The 20,734-nt window shown below is 37.8% G+C and overlaps 2 protein-coding genes across 3 annotated transcripts in view; both read right to left on the bottom strand.

Annotated features, from left to right (window-relative positions):
• The window catches only part of PKD (serine/threonine-protein kinase D3), a 436,529-nt gene extending 424,574 nt beyond the window's left edge, over positions 1 to 11,955 (bottom strand). For both annotated transcript variants that reach the window (XM_083137685.1, XM_083137689.1), the window contains exon 1: positions 11,675 to 11,955. The gene's annotated coding sequence lies outside the window, so the exon portion shown is untranslated. The remainder of the gene's footprint in view (positions 1 to 11,674) is intronic.
• Positions 2,892 to 3,992, bottom strand: LOC146000157 (zinc finger MYM-type protein 1-like). The gene has a single exon (XM_083137497.1). It carries the CDS (start codon positions 3,990 to 3,992, stop codon positions 2,892 to 2,894), a length of 1,101 nt encoding a protein of 366 aa, XP_082993623.1.
• Positions 11,956 to 20,734: the final 8,779 nt, after the last annotated feature.

The raw sequence follows: 20,734 nt of genomic DNA, 5'->3' as shown, positions 1-20,734 counted from the left end.
TGTTTTTCCAGAACTTAGATTAAGTAGTAGGACTATTATAAGGCCGAGGATGGATCCTTGTGGTACACCATATGATATTTTGCATGAATTTGACTTACAATGAAGCTGTCTGAGAGATTCTTTCATCTGTATGTAATATCTCCACAACTTGCCTACAGTTTTTAAGGTAGGATTTGAACCAATTATTTGCTACATCTCTTATACCAAGATATTTTAAATTTTCAAGTACTTGGTCATGACAAACAAGGTCGAATGCTTTTGATAAATCTGAAAAAGATACCTATACAATCTTCTGTCTTGTCCAATAGTTTTCACATATGTTAGATATAATTGAATATTGTTGTTTCTGTTAATAACTTTGCAGAAACCATGTAGATATTTGGATATTATATTTTGCTTAGTGTAAAATGATATAATTTGTTTGAACATGACAGTTTCAATTACTTTTGAAACGGTTGATAACAGGGATATATGTCTATAATTGTCACCCTTTTTATACACTAGTTTAACTTTTGCCTCCTTTCAAGAAGGATAAGTTTATGTGTGGCAGTGGTTGTAATGTATTTTACTACTTTTGATAATGGAGGTGGTATTTACTCTGTACCACAGGTAGATTTATTTGTTGTTCATATTTGGAATTAATTTTTCAACGTCGTGATTCATAGTTGGTTGAAGAATTATAGATTTATTACACCGTTTAATTTTTAAATGTAATGTGTTAATTTGAAGTTTATTTGGATTGGAACATTTATCTGCAACAGAAACATAACATTCATTAAATAGGGATGCAATGTTTTGTAGACCCCTAGACCTTTCACATTGTGTTCAAGCATAATGTTATCATTGTTATTTTCCTTTAGTTCTTTATTAACCATCTTCCACATTGCTTCATATCTGTTACTAGACGTTTTTATCATCATCTCATTGTGCAAATGCTTAGCTTCCTTAATCAGTCGTTTGTAAATTGTTTTGTATTTAATGTCATATGATATGTTTCAAATATTCAGGACATCCTTCATGTATATTACAACAATCTTCTGTCTTTCACGTCTTGTGCTGCTATCTCTGTTTAACATTCGTAGCACTTTGCAACTCTGCTGTGTCCGTTTTATGGCTATATTCTTTGTGAACAACTTCATGCAGTCATATTTTTTTTATTATCAAAACTCTCTTGATCCTTTCGCCCAATTCGACGATTCACAAATTTTAAACATTATAATATGTACGGAATGTAACTATTTTGAGTATATTTGTGTGGCAGCAACGCTGTTAAAAATAAAAAAAATCGAGGGATGGAGGCAGACAAGTGATTTTTCTGGAAGTGCAGTCACTTTTAATCTACCACATAATATCGTACAAAAAATACGTATGTAGACACTGGTTTACGCAAGAGGGGAAGTGGAGCTGACGGGGCCCTTCCGAAACTTTGAGAAATTAAAATTTCCAAATGCAAGCAGCATGGACGTCCGCAGGATTTTTTCCATGGATGGGCAAAAAAGGTAATTTTTCCCCGGGGGCAAAGGACATGTATTTTCCTCCAAAATAGTGATGCCCCCTCAAAAACACTATTTCAGTCTGAAATTATCATGTTTCTTCAACGAATTTATAATAATTAACATAAATTACTGTGATTGAAATGAAATTATGTGTGAAATATATAAGTTTTAAGTACAAATTCATTTCCCAGGGGGGCGTGCCCCCCCCCCCTTCCGGACGCCCATGGCAAGCAGTTTAGAACTCGGGGAAAACCAAAGTGGCCAGAGGCGGCGATTGGGTTCCAAAAGTGGGGGCAAAGACAGTATATTTCCATTCGTAGATAAGGTTTAGCATAGTGCGGGGGTAAAAGTGGCGAAAATTTGGGGCGACAACTCCCCCCCCCTCATCGCCGCCACTAATGCAAATTCGCCATAAAATGACTTCCCGATTTCCATTTCTGTCATTGAACATCTTTGAAGTGCAAGGATAAACATTGTAATTACAAATATTTTATTGTGTATCCCGTTCGCCCTAGAATGCAGCCCCCTCCGAAAAAAAATTCTGTGTATGTCAGTGTATGTAGACTACTTTTTTTTGGGTGGGGGGAGAGTCCACCAGTTGGTGCCGTCACTGGTGAAATAATGTATGTCACCAAGTTGTGTGACTAGAATATTAAGATTTTTAACCACCATTCTTATAATTAAGTACTTATGGTATCAGTGGCGCAGGAACGTTTCTGATTTGGGGGGGTACAAAGTCCACCTCTTCGTCTGTCCGTGTATGTCTGGTTCTTCATATGTACACACACACACACACACACACACACACACATACATACATACATACATACATACATACATACATACATACATACATATATAATGATGTCCACAGATTTCTTTCTGGTACATATAACCTAAAACATATGGGGGTGTACATATAGTAGCTTAGAAGAATTATTTATCTGCTTTCAGATTGAAAGTTTAAATGACAATGATGAACCTAAATGTTGCAAATCTCTCAAACCTCATGCATACGTAGTAACATTTATGAATATGTAAGCGAGAATAAAACAACTATTTAAAAGTAAAATGTCATGCTTTGGGTACTGTGATGACTATATTATTGATTAAAAGTTGAATTTGCTACAGAATTTCAATGATATAATTTTTAAAATAATGCAACAATAATAAGTCTCAAATAAGCTATACTTTTTCAGTAGTATTACTGCATAAAACATGGGAAAATGTACTTCAAGATAACCTGGCAATACTGTACATCCACTGCATACACATAAATGGAATGCAAATGTTATGTTGTAATTACACTTCATGAACCTAAACATATTTCAATATTTCAAATCATTTCAATATTTAAGAAAGCAACATGAAAACTGAAGTGTTATTTCCCTGCCTTTACACTTTTCCAAATACACTTTTTCTGTACTCATTGTTAACAAATTCCTTCATCAATACTGCCAGGTCCAAGTTGTCTAAATGGTGTTGATAAGCATGAAGCACACAAAGGTGATTCAATCGTTCTTGGGACATTGTGCTCCTTAGGTAAGTCTTAATCCTCTTCAATGTGGAGAAGCTTCTCTCAGCAGTTGCTGATGTTGCTGGAATTACAAGAAGTTCCTTCAATAATGCCTCAATCAAGGGAAAAAGGTTTCTAGTTTCCTTGTGTAAACTTCTGAATTTTGCTACAACTTGATGGATTCCTCTTATCTTCGAAAGTCTTGAAAACATCTCCATCTCCAATTTCAGTTTTGTTGCTGGAATTCCCCTCTTTTCAGCTTCAGTTATCATAGACTGCTTCCAATTTTCAGGTGACAAAAGTACTAGATTTTCCAGTTCGCAGTAGGTTTTGAAATCAGGCTGATCAAATCTATACGATATTTCTCCACAAATATTATCTAGTGCTTCAAAAAATACTGTTTTGTACATATCTTCAACAGAGGACCACCTATGAGGTTCAGCTGGTTTCTCAGAATGCTCTAAACGTTTGGGTGGACACCGTACTCTAGGTAGCAGCGGTGGAAGTAAATCATAGTCCTCTATTAATTGGTGGACATTATTCCAAATTTTCTGAAATGTTTCATCATTTCGCTTTCCTTTCAGATGATTCAATACTACTTCAACAGCTTCTCTGCTACCGATAACTGTTTGGGAAGACTTCTGAAGAGAGATACTTAGTTTTTCAGTAGGCGCAAAAATTAACTGACAAAGTAAGATTCCAAAGACTGTAGATCCTTTCATTAGGTTGTCAAGAAGACCACGGGCCTTGCTTGAAGAATCACTAGGAGCACTAGAAATGTTCTCGAAGAACGCTAATAATGCAGAATAATTTTCAACTATCGCATGTAAAGCTGACGTACGAACTGACCATCTTGTTGGGCACAGAGGGCGAGGTGAGGTAAACTCCGACACTCCTTCAGCAGCTTTGATGTCTTTGAACTGTGATATTCTTTTTGGGGAATCCTTTAGAAATACACCAATATCATTTATCAAGTTCATTGTGTCTCTCAAAAGAGGGATGGTTCTTGTGGTATCTTGAAGAGCCAAGTTTAAATTGTGGTTATTACAGTGTACAAATAATGCTAAAGGCTGTTTCTGTTTGATTAATGCTTGAACGCCTTTTCTTACACCAGACATGTTAGCGCCCCCATCATAACATTGCCCTCTAAGATGTTCTAAGGGCAAGTTAAATCGCTGCAAACCATCGATAATAATGTCATGCAGAGCACTTCCTGTTGTGTTAGATGTTTCGTATAGACCCAAAAAACATTCACGTACCTCTAAGTCATTTACTGTTCGCACACTGATTGAAACTTGCTCTTTACAGCTAATGTCACAAGTCTCATCGACAATTAGGCTAAATAACTTGTTCTCTCTTACTTCAGAAATTATTTCTCGTAAAACACAGTGAGCCATAATTTGTAGTATTTCATTTTGAATAACATCAGAACTGAAGTCCTTTTTTCTTTTCAAAAACTGTTCAAGTTGTGGTGTTTCATCTTTTCTGAGTTGATTGAGCTGGTATACATTTCCACTTTCCTTGTAATGTCCTCGCAAAGGAATTCCCTGCCTAGCCAAGAAACGCAAAGAATTAATCATTGCACGCAAAGCCACTCTTGCACATTTCTGCTGTTCGTTCTTTGCAGAAGAAAGCACACTGCAAATTGGAACGGATTCAAGACCACCGAGTATCGTTACAGCGTCCTTATGAAGTGGACTGCATTCATGTGAAGTCAGTTTCTCATTTGCTTTATTCCATTTACGGAATCCACGACCATTCACGAGATCGGACACTTTCACTACTTCATCATACTTTTGTCGAAAGAGTCCTTTCTTCAGTGCCTTGCAACAATAATAACAAGAAAATCCTTCTATGGATGAATTGTAATGAAGCCAAGGATACTCACGATAGAGCTTCGTTTGAAAGTAGAACTTACGCCCATTAATTATCTGTGGTGAAATATTGAAGGGGTGATATGGTCTGTTTTCAAACATATTGGAACTTCCACTTCCAGAACAAGATGTTTCTTCAGAAGAATCTTTAAGAGATTTTTTTGAAGAGCTTACAACATCACTCATTTCAGCACGCACATCTGGAACGGAAAATTCAGGAAATAATAAGTACTTATCCCTGTGTTTAAATAAGTGCAATTAAAAATCCTTTAAATATAGTTAATGCAAATACTATAAGAACTTATTCGCCATATCATAAGTATATGTCAGTATTCTCAGGATTCCCTTAAAATCAATTTTAAAGTATTAATTTTCAAAGTTGAAATATTCTTATGTGATTCTTCGTTGATTTACACCTTCAAAATACTAACTTTGTACAAGACAAATTAATAAAATTATACAATTTCGTGGTTTGGAAGCACAAGAGCTAGCCCTGATGTATCTTACTGCTGTTTTTCCACCTGTGTAACAAACATATGGGATTTATCCAACTTAAACGCAATTACAGCTTTAAAAGAAAGAACACCATGAAAATATGCCAAGGAGTAATAATAACTTTAGAAAGAATTGTGTAATGTTTTGATTTTTATAGCTTTAACTTAAATATCAGCGTTGCCAATGTGTGTAATGGAAACGTGTGTGGATTGTGTGTGTATTCTGATAAAAATGCTCCAATATCTCAAATTTTGTTGACACTATTTTTTCTGTCGTTCGCAGATCATGTATTTCTTATATCAAGAAATGAACAAAACAAATAGATTCTCATTTGCTGCTTCGGTCTTCCTTAGAGAGATCCACTGTAACAGTTTAAAATATTACCTCTCCCTGCTGCATTCACAAAGGAACGGAAGGGACAGGAAACTTGAGAAGGGCAGGGGATGGAGGAAGGGAGGTCCTTGGAGGTACTGGCCGTGGTGGACAGTGCTGACGACAACCGTTGGAAAGCTGGGGGCGGAGGGGGTTTAATTTCTCTCGTTCTACTGCCACTAAATCAAAGCAGCTAATTGAAAATGTCAAGAAATATATAGGTAGACAATAATAACACAATTTTTGAGACACGCTTTTAAAATTTATAGTGCATATTATGCTACTTTTAATGCATGTTTTGGCCTTATTAAGTGCACATAAACGCAGACAAATAATAATTGAATATTCTCTGATATAAATCCACCCCCTAACGACGATATACTAATGAAGTTGATTGATTGAATGATTTGGTTTATTATACTCAGTTTTCAGCCACTTTTGGCTAATCGCGAAGATGAGGATGAGTGCTGATACGATGAAATTGATTAAAGGACAATCACAGTAGAGAGCGTCCATAACCAGGCCGGGATTCAAACCCGGCATCGTAGCGCGCTGTGCGTGATGAAATTGATGAAGGGACACTGACAAAAACACGCCCATGCTGGGATTCGAACAAGAGACGCCGAGTGTCGTAGAGCACTGCTCTGCCATAGATGTCGACACTCGAATTATTAAAATGCCACAATGATCACGCCCATTAGAAAATAGGAACATCTTAACTTTTATGAAATTATTTGGACAAACAAATAATCACTATAATAATGGATTTTTTAAGAATATTTTGTTAGTCAAAGCTCAATAAATTTATTACAATACGTCACAAACCGATGAATTGTGATACACTAGCCAGTCGTGTATGCTACATATACAGGTTGCTTTGTAAATTTTTGTTAAAGACTTACTGAACGATCATATGGTGACTTTGTCCCGTTCTGCTCCCCCCCCGCACCAACTTTGCTTATAAAAATGTGCGAGATTTTTTCAAAGCGACGCATTTTTCAAGAGGAGAAGAAAGGCATTTTCCTCCAAATCACTGTCTTCTAGAAAAAAATCGATCCAGTCCATAGGGTACAGTGGAATCCATGAGTATTACCGTGTAAATTGTCCATCACCATGTTCGTGCACTTTATTTGATCCAATAAGAGCTTCAAGAATTAAAAGAAAACTCTAAACACTCTGTTGACAACTTCTGTACCAGCATACATAAAAATCCATCGTTTAAAAACACATATGATGTAAGAGAAAAATGAATGAAAATAGCCATTCACAATTTGCACGGTAATACTCATGGATCCCACTGTACAACGCCTCACGCTCAATCCTCCGGACACCCTTACTTATGAGGAATTTAAAAAAGCAATCAAATAAAGCAAAAATAATGTTTCTAACCTCTTTAGTTTCTTTTCTTTTTTAAGATTGGAAATTACCTGCTTGCGCTTGAAACACCCCCCCCCCCCCTTTTTCGGCATATGTAAGAAATATAGGTGTAATTTCAAAATCAGTGTGTGTGTAATTTCACAGCAGCTTTCGTGGATTCTGTGCGTATGCGTCTGGCAACGCTGCTTAAATTACAAACTTTCTCATTTAAATTGGCAACTTCAACAATATTTCAGTCAGGAGTGTTCAACAAATTTATAATTAAGGACCATTTTCAATCCAATAACACGCTAACTCGCTACGAATAGTTTCAGGTTCAAGTGTAGGATTCAAAATGAATGTCCTTTTCATCAATTTCACATAGCAAAGCGACGTAAAAATTACCAAGACTATCAACACGATCAACCATTAGCTGCATATTTCGTGGTCAGAAAGCACACTCAGTAAATAGGAGTATATTTTCTACAAAATTAAATAAGACAAACCAGATAATTAGGAATGCCCTTTTATTATAGATCCAGTGGGGAAAAATTACCTTAATTTTTTCATATTAGGGTAAATAGTTAACTAATTTCGAAACACGATATCGGAAATATATTTATTATTTGCGTATCAATAATTCTTGATTGACTGATTGACTTGATTTATTTTACTTCGCTTTTGTGCCACTTTTGGCTAATTGCGAAGATGGGGATGACTGATGATATGATGAAATTGATGAATGGATACTCACAAATATCCAAGCCCAAGCCGGGATTCGAACCCGGAATCCCTGGCGTCTGACAGTGATGTGCTAACCACTTCACTACGAGGGCTGGCTATCAATAATTCTTGTTAATTCAAAAAAACTATAGCTTAACTAAAACTAAGAGTGCGCTACTAGATTTTATGGAGGTGTGAGCTCCAAGATTTCGATGTTAACCCAGTATCGTGAGGACAATTGCAGAGCTACTTGAAAGCAATAATAGCGGATTAAGGTCTTCAAAGGCAGAAAACAGCAGCGATAGGATTCAGTGCTCTATAATCATGCATCAGCCAATGAACAAGCGCTCGGCAGATCCTGGACCCTAAAAGACTATTGCGCCACGGAGTCGAGTTTATTTTTTATTTACTTTATTGATTTTCATAAATATATTAAAATAATTTCTCGAATTGCATTTTTCTTATTTTGTTCCATGGCTTTTCTTCCACATTTGGCTAATCGTGACAATAAGGATGAATGGTGAATTGATGTAGTATGTAAATAGAAAGCTCCTTACTAAGAATTATAACCTAAAATCTCTGGCGTTCTAGCACCACTGCCACACAGACTTCCACTGATCTAACCTTACGTAACTAGTACATTGAAAATATTGCTCTCTTAAAAAAATGTATGTTTATGAATTATTACATGAAACGCATTTAACGCATTCCGTTTATATCTAGCGCTAATCTAAACGTACTAGCCCTGATTTCCGACTTCCACGTTTCGTTACGTCTATCTTATAAGCATAGCCGTGTGTATATACAGGGTGACTGGTAATTAGATGTATTCCCTGAAAGGGGTTAAAGTAGAGACAATTTGCAATAAATTTGACCATATGATACCCCGTCCGAAAAGCTCAGGGAGAGGATCTGAACAGCTGGTCAACACATCAATGACACCATCACATCACGAGGTAAGAGACCAAATGTCCGTAAAAACCTGCTTGCCTACATTCGTAACGGAGGCGCCCACTTTGAGCAAGACGTGTAATGTTCTTTAATTGTATTGTTCATTGATTCCATTCACATGAAGATGAATGAAGTATTATTTCTTGTACACAAATGTGAATGTTAGCAACATTTGTATCTTGTTGGATAGTAGATGTCACAAGGAAGTAATTTACGTAATTTGAACGCTTCGTGTCATACCATTTTTGTTATTAATACGTTGCCAAGTAAACTAAGAGTGCATTTTTTTATCATCACTTGTAAGTTTAGACCCACCCGTTACTTACATGTGATTGTTATTTGGGATTTTTTTTTTCAACGAACCACTTATTTGTTAGCTATCAGAAAACGCTGAAATAAGTTCCATACAAAGAGCAGTTTTTTCTGAATTCATCTTTTTATGTGGAAAATTGTCATTTTTTAAAAAAACAATTGAAACTCGATTATCTCGAAAACTACTAATTTTCGGACGGGGTATCATATGGTCAAAATTATTGCAAATTGTCTCTACTTTAACCCCTTTCTGGGAATACATCGAATTACCAGTCACCCTGTATACATACACATTGGTTAAGAAAGGAAACTTCAATTTTTCCCGGCCAATTTTAATAAAATTTAGTAGTAGAAGCAATTTATTAACATTTTTGTATTAAAACAGCGAAGAAACACCATACCAATTTTACCTTAGAAGTACAGTAAAACCTCGTTAATCCGGACCCTGATAAGCCGGACTCCGCTTAATCCGGACAGGCAAAAGGAAAAGAAAAAAGGGAAAAAAGCAGAATGCTTTCGGAAGAAGCCGCATTGATACAGGAATGCCCTCGTACTGCATTATATGTACACAGTAGTGCTATACATTTTATTGTACTGTATAGTGTATTTAGGCCTATGCCCTTTAAATACACCACAATAAACGTGTTTTGTTGCTATAAACGGGAGTTTTAATGCAATTTCTACTATTCTTTTAGGTTATTTAAGTTAATCCGGACTTTTGTTAAACCAGTCAACTTATCCCCCCCCATTAGTCTGGATTAACGAGGTTTTACTGTAATTCTTACCGCTAAAACAGGAATAAACTATGACCACATTCAACTTGGCATGAACTACAAAACCACAAAGAGAATTATGAATTGTCCGTATTAAAAAAACAAACATATTTCACCGTTTGAATTTGAAGTCCACTTTACGCATAGCTAGGCTAATCGGGACTGGACCTACAGATTAAAGTGGGGTCTGAACCACTATGTGCCTCCAGCGAGTATCAAACCCTGGACCCCTTTGTTACACGGCGACGACGTTACCACCATTGAGAAGTCTACATGTTGCAGCGTAATAGTAATTTACTAACTAACACAAGCAGTGGAAAGGATTTTTATCTGTTAAACTTCCCTTCAAATACAGCCATGTTTGAAAGCTGTTAATTAAGTATTGGAGAAAAAATATATAATCACATACCTTCTTTTATCGATTTATCTTCTTCTCGACATTCAGCATTTGTTTCGCTCGTTTCCACTTTCCTTTCTTTGGCAAGAATTGGAACAAAAAAGTCCTTTATAGTTCTCTTCGCCATTGTTTAAACTACACCCACTACCACTTCCATACACGTTCTGATAGAAAATGAAGTTCGAAGAAAACGTGTATGCAGGCCACTGAATCATTGACAGTTGCTCCCTGCACACCAGTGTCGCACCAAACTACACTACCAATTCACTCGAACAGAAAAGAACGTGAGAACTGACAAACCCAAAGTTACGTTGACTGGTGCCGGCTGGACCCACACCCACCCTCAAGTCCGGCGTGGGTATCATATTACCGTGCATGTCCAGCGAAGACTGCGACTTTTCGGTGTTGACTGAAATGTGTTTTTTTTCTCCTTCTGGTCAGTAGCAGAGGGAAGGAAACCAAAATGTCACTTCAACAGCGAAGAGGAAGAAAGAGGAAAAAACTTGCGACTTTGCCACGGTTCAACTCAATTCTACTCAAGTTGTTTGAGTTAGAAAAACTTAAATTAATTTGAATCTTCCGAGTCACACATTTCTTCTTTCCTTGTCAAATGAACTGTAGGGGGGTACAGGGGGTACAATGGGATTTAAGCATTTAGGGGGGTACTGTACCCCCCTTTAAAATTTTGGGGGGGGTACAATGTACCCCTGTACCCCCCCGTTCCTTCGCCACTGTATGGTATTATATTTTAGCACATTGGCAAGGTCTTGTTTATGTTAAATCACACACACCAACCATGAAACATAACATGGAAAAATACAGGTGAACATTATTATTATTTCAGAGATCAGTTGAGCTCATACATTTTATGCGTCATCATTTCATCATAGCAAATATAAGTCAAGCCTACAAACAGCTGAAGATGATAAAATTATATAATTGATAATGAAATGTTAAATCGAAAGCTAAACGAGATTGGTTTCATTCAAATATTTAACGTTTTAAGGTTTGCATCAGTTTACTCTGTTTAGCATGGCTAAGTTAGTTTTGAAAAAAAAATACTAATTAATGTTTTGAAATGCAGACCAAATACTAATAGAACTTACAGTACCTCATAACTTAGAGTCCAAGATATGTAAATCTCAAAAGTGTCACACAATTGATAGGTCATAAAATATTGAGTTCACTGTAGTTTAGCATACGTGTATCAAAGAGATTTGATATAAGAATTTCATTAAAACTATATCAATATATAAAATTTGAACTGCAGTCCTTGCAACATTACACGCCCTGAAAAATTTCGGATCTCTTACTTCAAGCTTTTCAGCGTGACAGACCACAATATTATTTTGTAAAATGGAATAAATACATTCAAAAATAAATGAATAAAAAGTAATAATTCTACATACCTAATCAACTGCAGAACTGGACGACAGCCACAGCGTAAACTACAGCCTGAAAGTCGTCTTCATGTGTTAGACACCAGTTTTAACTTTTCCCCTACACAATCAACACCAAACGCCCCTCTTCCAACAGGGACCACCTGTTCACACAAAAAAACAGAGCAAAAGAACTTGAAAGAGGCTAGTTTGTTTCACGCGAGGCAACACACGAACTTGCAGAAAACGTCTTGATAACATTCAAACGCTCCTCAAGGTCGGGTACACAAAAGTAAACAACGAGTGATAACTTCCTGACACACCTCTTGCATGCAGCAGATCTGCACGCACTTTGCTTTGCAGCCACAAGCCGAAGCAAGTGTCTGCTCTGGTTCCCTCGTCGTTCTGCGCTCACTTGACAGCTAGCGCCACACAGCGACCAATTTCGAAGTTACGATCTGCAAGAGATCGAATTCCGTCAGCGTTTGGGAACGAAGACCAAAAAGTGAATTCTCTTCTCGGTTTTCCGAAGCGTATGGATAACATGTGATGCTGAAAGAAGGGGGAGGGAAAGTGATAGCAATTCCTGTGATAAATCAATATTCTCCAACGTTTGATATGCAGTAATCGGCAGTGTGGGGCCGGCAAATTTCGTTCGGGTAAATAATATTTTCAGATTGATGCTTCTTCCGTAGTCAGCGGATAATTTCTCTTTTCCCTTGCACACTGTCAATTTTCTTTCACTATCTTTTCGCTTGCACATTGCCTTTCCATCACTCTTCGCTTGCACACTTTCTTCTCTTCTTCCACTATTTCCTTTTTTTTGCTTTATCTTCTTTGTCTCATTCTCTCTCCTTTCTTTCACTTTCGTTATGTTCCCCTTTTCTCTACTTTTTAATATCCCTTTCATTATTTCCTTTCTTCCCGATAACGTAATGGTAAATCTATCGCATTGTAACATGGGGTTCCAGGCATAGGCGTGCGCACGGGGGGGAGTGCGAGACAATTGTTTCCCCTTAGCTAAATCATGGAGGTCCACAGATTTTTTCCAAGGAAGGGCAAATTATTTATTCCAGGGGACTTAACGAGGCATATTGCCCTCATTATAGCGTTTCGCTCACGAAAAGACCACTTGAGTTTGAAATTTTCACATTCCTGCATCTCCATTATGATAATAATTAATGTATATTACTGTGACTGAAATCAAATTATATATGTGAAATATGTACTTTTAGTTTAACGTTAATTTTCCAGGGGGAGGTGGGGTCATCCTTCCGGACGTTCAAGCACTTTCACTCAGAAATTTAGTGTAGAGGAATCTTATCGCCGTTGCATAATATTTACCCATGGCTCAACAGCCCTCGAAGGGGCCTGGGCCTATCTCCCGGCTGCCAGTCTCCCTCCCACAATCCTACCTAGAGGTGTGGAGTTCTTCAACCGGTAATGGGGTGAAGTGGGGTCAGCACGTCGAACCCCCAGCCGTTGTATAGGAGATTTCCGATACCGGGTTACGCTACTCACTCGTAGCTCCCCAATTTCCTCAGGATGGTGGGTTGCCACCAGTCCTATACACAGGCCGAGAACCCAGACCATCCTGTCCCGCAGTCGGAGCCCAAAGCACAGCGCCTTAGACGGCACGGCCAAGGACGTATTGGGGGGGGGGTCCGAACCCACCCCGAAAGACTTACCAAGTACTAAAATTAAGTAATGAAAATATTAGCATTTGTTGCGTAATCGATGGTTAATAATTTCCTCTGAACTTTTTAGAAAGCAAGGATAATATTGGGATCATACGGCTTTGAATGACATTACAAAGAAGATTTATGTACACTACTATTCAAAATAATCTGCATAAAATATTAATAAAAAACTTACTTTTCTCCAACTACATGTAACATCATTTTTGTTATTCGATAAATATTCAATTATTCATCTATTTGAAATTAATTTCATTGCCAGGGCACTTGTTTTTATGTAAATTATTCCCATCATGACTACAGGTAAGCTACGTAATGAATATGCGCTGTTTTATAACAGATAATAGATACATATCTATTCTTATTCAATCTTTTTACTTATTCGTGTGTTAATAGTATAATATTAATTTATGTATTGTAATTAGTATTAATTTGATTTAATATAATTATTTTAATTTAAACATTATTATTATTATTATTATTATTATTATTACTATTACTATTCCTGAGACACTTGGTTCAGACCCCCCCCTCCCGAAACATATTTCTAGACACGTGTCTGGGCACGGCCACGGAAGAGGACATCTTACCGCGGCTATTAAACGATATTATCCTCTTAAAGAAAATGAAGTATTTTCAAGCCTATGAAAGTTCCAAGCAACTACGTCTACGAGAGGGGAGGGGTGCACTATTTTCTACGTAATTGAACTATAATATGCCTAAAATTACACTAAGGGGATTTTCGGTGGGTCCGGGCACACGCTATATACGCCCCTGTTTCGTACCCATCAATACAGTAAACAGTGAGATGAACTGAGGTTTTTCTTTCCCGACTGAACTTTCCTCAAGGTTTCTATCCAGAGGCGGCAATTTCATACATTGACAATATTTTTTTTACGTATACTTCTTGAGGAGTTTGGGAGGGACAGGAAGTGTCTTGCCCCTCCCCTAATCAGATGGTCTGCGCACCAGGTTCGACTCCGATGAAGGTATATGGATTCCGATTTGGACTCTTTCAACTTATGAAAAAAAGTGTACGTAACCCCTCCCTTCCGAAAATCATGGGCACGTCACTGACTCTAGCCCATCATAGAAGGTCGTAGTCCACCCATGTACAGTAGCAGAGATTGGTGCCAAAACTTTGGGGTCAAGGACAGCTTACTTTCTCTTGATACACAGGGCCTGTGCGGGGACAAAACCTGGCAAGAAGCAGAGGGTACCTACCTCCCCCTCCCCTGCCTAATCGCCGCCACTGCACTTAAGGTATTTAAAAAAAAAATAAGTTGGGTTGGAAAGTAAACACACTAGGGTGGAAAGGCAAATTTATTGTATAAAAAATATACACTAAACACGTAACGTTTCCACCCTCTGACAGGGTGTTTTTAGACAAAGATTTTTAGTAGTCAACCCTCATTTTGCCATCCTGTTCTGCCTTTGTCGTTCATTTTTAAAGAATACTGGACAAAGGGGGGGGGGGGTTATGGCTCCCACCAACCCCAACCCCTTGGAGATGCCACTGGCTAGAGTCCACCCTTGCACATGAGCGCAACTTGGGGCTTAATTTGGAACAATCACAAGGAAATTTTCAGTCAGATCCAGGAACAACACTGGAAAGAGTACAGCAGAAGTGAAAATGAATGGGTTACAGGCGAGCTGCAAGAATTAAACCAGTTTCCCTCAAATGTCAGAATTCAAAATGTTTGAAAATTCTAGTTCGATCATTTCAGCATTGTCTCCCTGTTGTATTTTTTTGTGAAACTGAGAATACATTTTTGGAAATGTGTTACAAATTTTGGTTTCTGAACGAAATATTTTCCATCCTATAAAATTTTTTACCAAGCCTGAAAATTGGAGGGGGGCTTTATTGTATATAAAAATCCCAATGGTAACACTGTTAAGCCTTGTTTCCATGTTAATAAGACATTCAAATGCTGACCAAGGCTTGCGAAGTTACACCTATGCCCTTGCATACCTAATGGCAATGCTCTGGATCATACTTTTAGCTTAACTTTGGGGGGGCATGAACTTCCATTAATCCAACATTCCAGAAGTTTCGGGGGGGTTGAACCCTAACCCCCCTCTAAATACGCCATGGGACCTACCCTTCCTGGAGCTTCCAGAATACTTCCCTCTTATTGAAATCATTCCAATATACCTCTTCTTCTCAACTATAACCACCCACTGCCAAACAGCCCTGGTACTTAATCGCATACCCTCGAATGTATGCGGGTGAAGGCTGGTCAATCTTTGTTGGTTCCCCCCTTATAAAAACGTTTAAAGTGGGATCTGAACCACTGTGCAATGTGCCCCCACCGGGGGCAACAACGTAACCCCTATGCCATTGATGAGGCCTGGCAAAAAGCTTAATATAATTTGAATGGTGAACTGTAGCATGAAAACATGGATGGGGGCGGCATGAAAGAATTGTCTGAAATCTGTGCATTGTCGAAAAAGCGCAAAAAGACAAAGCAATGTTCATCAACAAAGTCAAGACCTTAGCCACACCAGGTTCCTTCCTGTCCTGGAGGGGGTAGGTTACATTGACAAAAATGTAGCAAGACAGTGGTAGAGCAAATTCCAAGAGCTCCGAATGCATATCCTGTTACATATACGAAAGGACTCCACTTATGATGAAAGTTAAAGGAGAGATGAGGCACAGATGAGTGGGTAAGCACTGATGGAAGCAGGTTACTGTCAGCCTCCTTTTTCATCCCGAGCCAGAATTCACGCTAGGTTGAACTGACTGGGCTGGCTGGCAGTTTTCTATCAGCGTCGTCAGAAATGTTTGTAGAAATGGTTGATAAAACTTGATTAGTATAGTTAATAATACTGATAATTATTATTACCATGGTTATAATTGTTTGCAATAATAACTATTACAAACTAATAAACAATTTTATTACAAATGTTCATTATTATATCCTTGGGGAAACTGTTTATTATCATATTTTACATATCATCTGGCTAGTGTACTGAAATGCATAGTTATTTTATTTTGTTATTATCTTACATTCCTAGTTCAAGAAAAAGTTGTGAAAGTCAGGCTTAGTATACGGTTATAAAGTTTATGTTATTTGTTCTCCTACATAAAACTCCAATTTTGGAAATGGTTGAACTATTCATTCTTTGGATTAACATGGTTCCTGTATTTTTCACTTATTTTTTTCGATCTAACATATTTTTACTTGGTTATTTGAACATAATATATGTTGTTAACTATAAAAATAACAAGATGCCAATTTCCAAGGGTAAGTCGATGGACCGGAACCCCCCCATACATGGGATTCAAGGCTCCTGGTGGCCCTGCACCAAAATCTATTCGTCTCTGTGATGGAAGCATTCACACTATGGTGAACTCCTTATTATCTCCTCTCTGGCGTATGCTGCTTGCCTGTTATATACAACAACAATTACTTTCATACTTAATTTAACACTTAAATTAATGATGCCTTGAAATAAAGGGGTCCCAGGTTCGATACCAGGTGGTTTAGATCCCACTTTAAAAACTGTAGGTCCAGTCCCGATAAGCCTTCCCGTGCATAAAGCAAACCTAAAACTCAAACAACATGTTCTCCGAGAGTTGAGCAATAACCACGATTTGTTCCAGGTAAGGCCGGTAATGACACGTTCAAGATCAACCATTTATTTATCCAAACACGCCCACATTTTTTGAAAAGGCCCTATTCATGGTGATTTTCCACTATATTTACCTTTAAAAATAAAACTCTGTGGCCCTCTGAGGGCCAGAGCTTGCCAAGCAGCTTTTTTATTGGGTGACGTGTGGTCAGTGAATTGAGTCCCATTGCCACTGTTTTCTGGCCTAAGAGACTGCCACCTCCTACTTCTTTTCTTTTCTTTGCAAGTAGCTCCCCCAACTGTTCTCACAACGCTGGGCCAAAACAGACATTTTGGCCTTGGAAGTACACTCTCAAAATCAAAAATGATCTTACACCTCCCAGTGGCCAGATGAAAAATTCTGGATATACCCAAATTTGCCTAACTTTGGAGTAAAAGAAAGTAGATCACAGAGTGGCACCCAACTATCTCCATCACCATGGTTTTGTCAATATATCAAGCTGAAACACAAAAAACTTAAGGCTACAGTTATGATTTTTGGATTTGTTAAGTGCATAGGAGCTTATTATCTAACAGACGCAATGATGAAATTAGTTATCACACAATGAAACAAGGGAGAAAATCATTTGGATGTCCTCTGTATACTCTTACACTTCTCCACATTTTTTTTCTCAAAATGTATATCTTTTTCGGTTACATATTGGAGGGGCTGCAGCCCTCCTCTTCCAGTGGCATGCAGTGACATTTAGACTAGGGTATGCAACATGGGCGCACTGAAGGGGGAGGGGTTAAGGGGGCCAGACACCCCGTCATCCAGTCCATCGTGTTATACAGAAAACTACTTTTTCCCAAATTTTGCAATGGAAAATTTCTCATCCTTTTATCATTTTCAAACAACAGGAATCACTTTTTGGAATGGCACAGCAGCATCTATGAATCGTTGCACCCTTTTGTAAGACCTTCATTCGTCCCTCACAAAAGTTGTTGCTTGAGAATAAAGAATAACATTATTTTATAATATTTTTTTTTTAGGAGGAACTTGTTCTGAAGATTAAGGGAAGCAGAAGTTATTTTAAGCTTCTTTTGTGCACATGGAAGCTAACTGAAGCTTGTTTAAAATAGGATGTCAATTATGGAAACATTAACGATGAAACTAAGGAATCTCTGATATAACCTTACACACTACTAGAGCTATCCAAATGTAATAAGGTAATATAGTATATGTATGATATTTTATATTCGCAAATATTTTCTGATAGTAGCTACGTACAGACCAACAATTGACTTCAATTAATTCCTTCGCAGGCTTGTAATCAAGCGATACCCGGTGAAGGCACATAGTGGATCAAACCCAATTGAAACTGTTGGTCCTGTCCCAATTAGCCTTATTGTGCATAAAATGGACTGAAAAAACTCAAACTCAATTAATTCCTTCATGCAGCACAATGAACATTGAACGGGAACGAACTGGCATAATGATTTTTCATACTTTCGAATAGCATGTGATAAATTTGATAAATGTTAGTATCCTCTACTATTTTACACACCTTTCTCAGAGGAAACCAACGAACAAGGACAACAATAAAGTTTCCGGTTGTTCTGCTGCCTATGAACAACTGTGTAGTTACATTTTTTCCCCTGAAAATGCCTAATATACTGCTTACCATCCTTCATAATTCCTGCCTGAAACAAGTCCTCCAAATCAGGAACACAGCTCCCATTTCGGATTGTTTGCAATTTTTTCGTAATTATATGCATAAAATCCCATCTCCAGAATGTCATCAATAACTCCCGAATCCTCTCCCCCTTCCCTCCCCATTTTATCACTTCACTGCACCTACATACAAGCATTTAATATGAACAAAACACTTGCTGCAAATTTCATGCGATAGAAGAAAGCAAAAGTCAATCTCCCACGGAAACAAGTGTCTGCTGTCCCCGAAAACAGCGCACTGTTGTGAATGAATGACTCTGAGTTGCCAGTTAACGAAATATTTTGTACAAGGGAGATAATAAAGCTCACGAAGAAAATATGTCAGCATACAATGGTATTCATCCCAGCACATTTCAAAAGCACAAAAAGAAAGTTGGGTGTAATATACCATCCATATACATCACTTTGCAATGTCTGGGCAGGGTGGGGGGGGGAGCCTCATTCGAATCCCATAGTAGCATTGTGTTTAGTTATGTTTTTTTTTTTTTTTATTCATTCATATTGTCGGGTCAACAGTCAACACCCATCCTCATCAACTTATAAGTTGAAATGCAAATGAACTTAAATAAAATGTTGATCTCTGGAATGGGATAAACAGATACTCTCGTACTCTGAGAATTGTATGAAACTTGCAAATTGTTTACATCATTTCCTCCGAGACAGTGACGATGCGAAAAAGGGGTTCACGTGCAAAACTCAATCCAGCCAGTCCATTCTGCTCTCCTCACCTCCCTATATGCAAAAATCTTGCTTGTGTAATTTTAACCTCACATAAATATTTTATATCTGATAGTTTACGTGTATATTAAATATGGTCTTCTACCACAAAATATTATTGCCCTCGTCGTGCAATCATTTTTATAATGTATTTTTTATTGCAACCCAGCACAGTGATCTATCTATCTACACGTGACTGCGAAATGTGGGTAAGCTAAAGATTCCAGAAAAAAATATATGTTGAGTACTGCCAACACTGCAGACGCTGTCAAAATCTTTGGTACCCTGGCTTCTCACACCTCTATGCTTTGAACAGGAAAATGTAGGATGGGGTGAGCGCGGGCAGACCCAAACATATGGTCGTGGCTGATCTGAGCCCATGAGGTTGACTTCCAAATTTCTAGGGTAAAAAAGACAAAGGCAGCTTTTGATCGCAGAAATCGGCAGACACACAGATCGGGTGGCTGCGGACAGCGCCGAAGGCACAATCGGGATAATTCAGGACTGCATCCATTAGGGCCAGGCCAGGCGACACATGGCAGGCAGTAGCGTATTCATCCGGAAGTTGGAATTTCTTGCAGAAGTGCCTTCAGAGTGATAATTGTTGAATTTTTATGTTCGGGGAAGGCGAAAAGAAAGGCTTCATTTTTTCTTACTGTGTTGTGGGTACGCATTGTGTACCTTGCATACCCAGAATGCACACCGCTGTCCTCTTCTGAATGTCCATAAGGATCATCCTATAAAATGTAAACATGTCTTTGTAAGAACAAACTACATGAATATTTTTAGTTCAATGTTACTAGCAGTTCTTTCTTGAGAAAGTTTCAGCCGTGTCTATTGCCTGAAATTTTTGTAGCAGAGGTGAGTCCATTGATATGCAGATGAACAGCACAAATAATAATAACAATAACACAGGGCCGCAAATTAAATTCAATTTAATGTTGTTTTTTGATTAATAGTTGAACTTTATTATTTGTGCCATGCTGACCACGAATATGAAATTCGTTTTTCTCTATCACGCAAGGTTTTCTTGCAAATCAAATTTCAAAATTTGGGCTTTGTCCAATATTGCATACTGTTTTATTATAATTTTTATTTTCTTCAATCAGAATAATTAGCTTATCACACTAAACGCATCAACATGTTTATTTTAAAATGAATATAGACAGACACAAAGGACCCATATAATATAGAGAACGACATATAGCAGTATATAATATACACACAAGAAAATCAATACACAATACATATTTTTCAGTTCTCTTTAGCACGCTTTCTTCTGTAACCTTTCCTAACTTTCTTGTGATTTTCTTCTGGCGTTTCTCTGTCCAATGCCCAACAGTAGTCAGCCATCGTGCTAACACTCCAATGTCCTTGATACCTTTT

The sequence above is a fragment of the Lepisma saccharinum genome, chromosome 16, assembly GCF_977018435.1.
Source record: "Lepisma saccharinum chromosome 16, izLepSacc3.1, whole genome shotgun sequence".
In the NCBI taxonomy this organism is placed as follows: domain Eukaryota; kingdom Metazoa; phylum Arthropoda; class Insecta; order Zygentoma; family Lepismatidae; genus Lepisma; species Lepisma saccharinum.
This window is presented reverse-complemented; position numbering and strand designations above follow the sequence as displayed.

What these genes read in the sequence shown, in the direction of transcription:
- LOC146000157 (XM_083137497.1), bottom strand. Translation starts at nt 3,992, where the DNA reads ATGAACTTGATAAATGATATTGGTGTATTTCTAAAGGATTCCCCAAAA.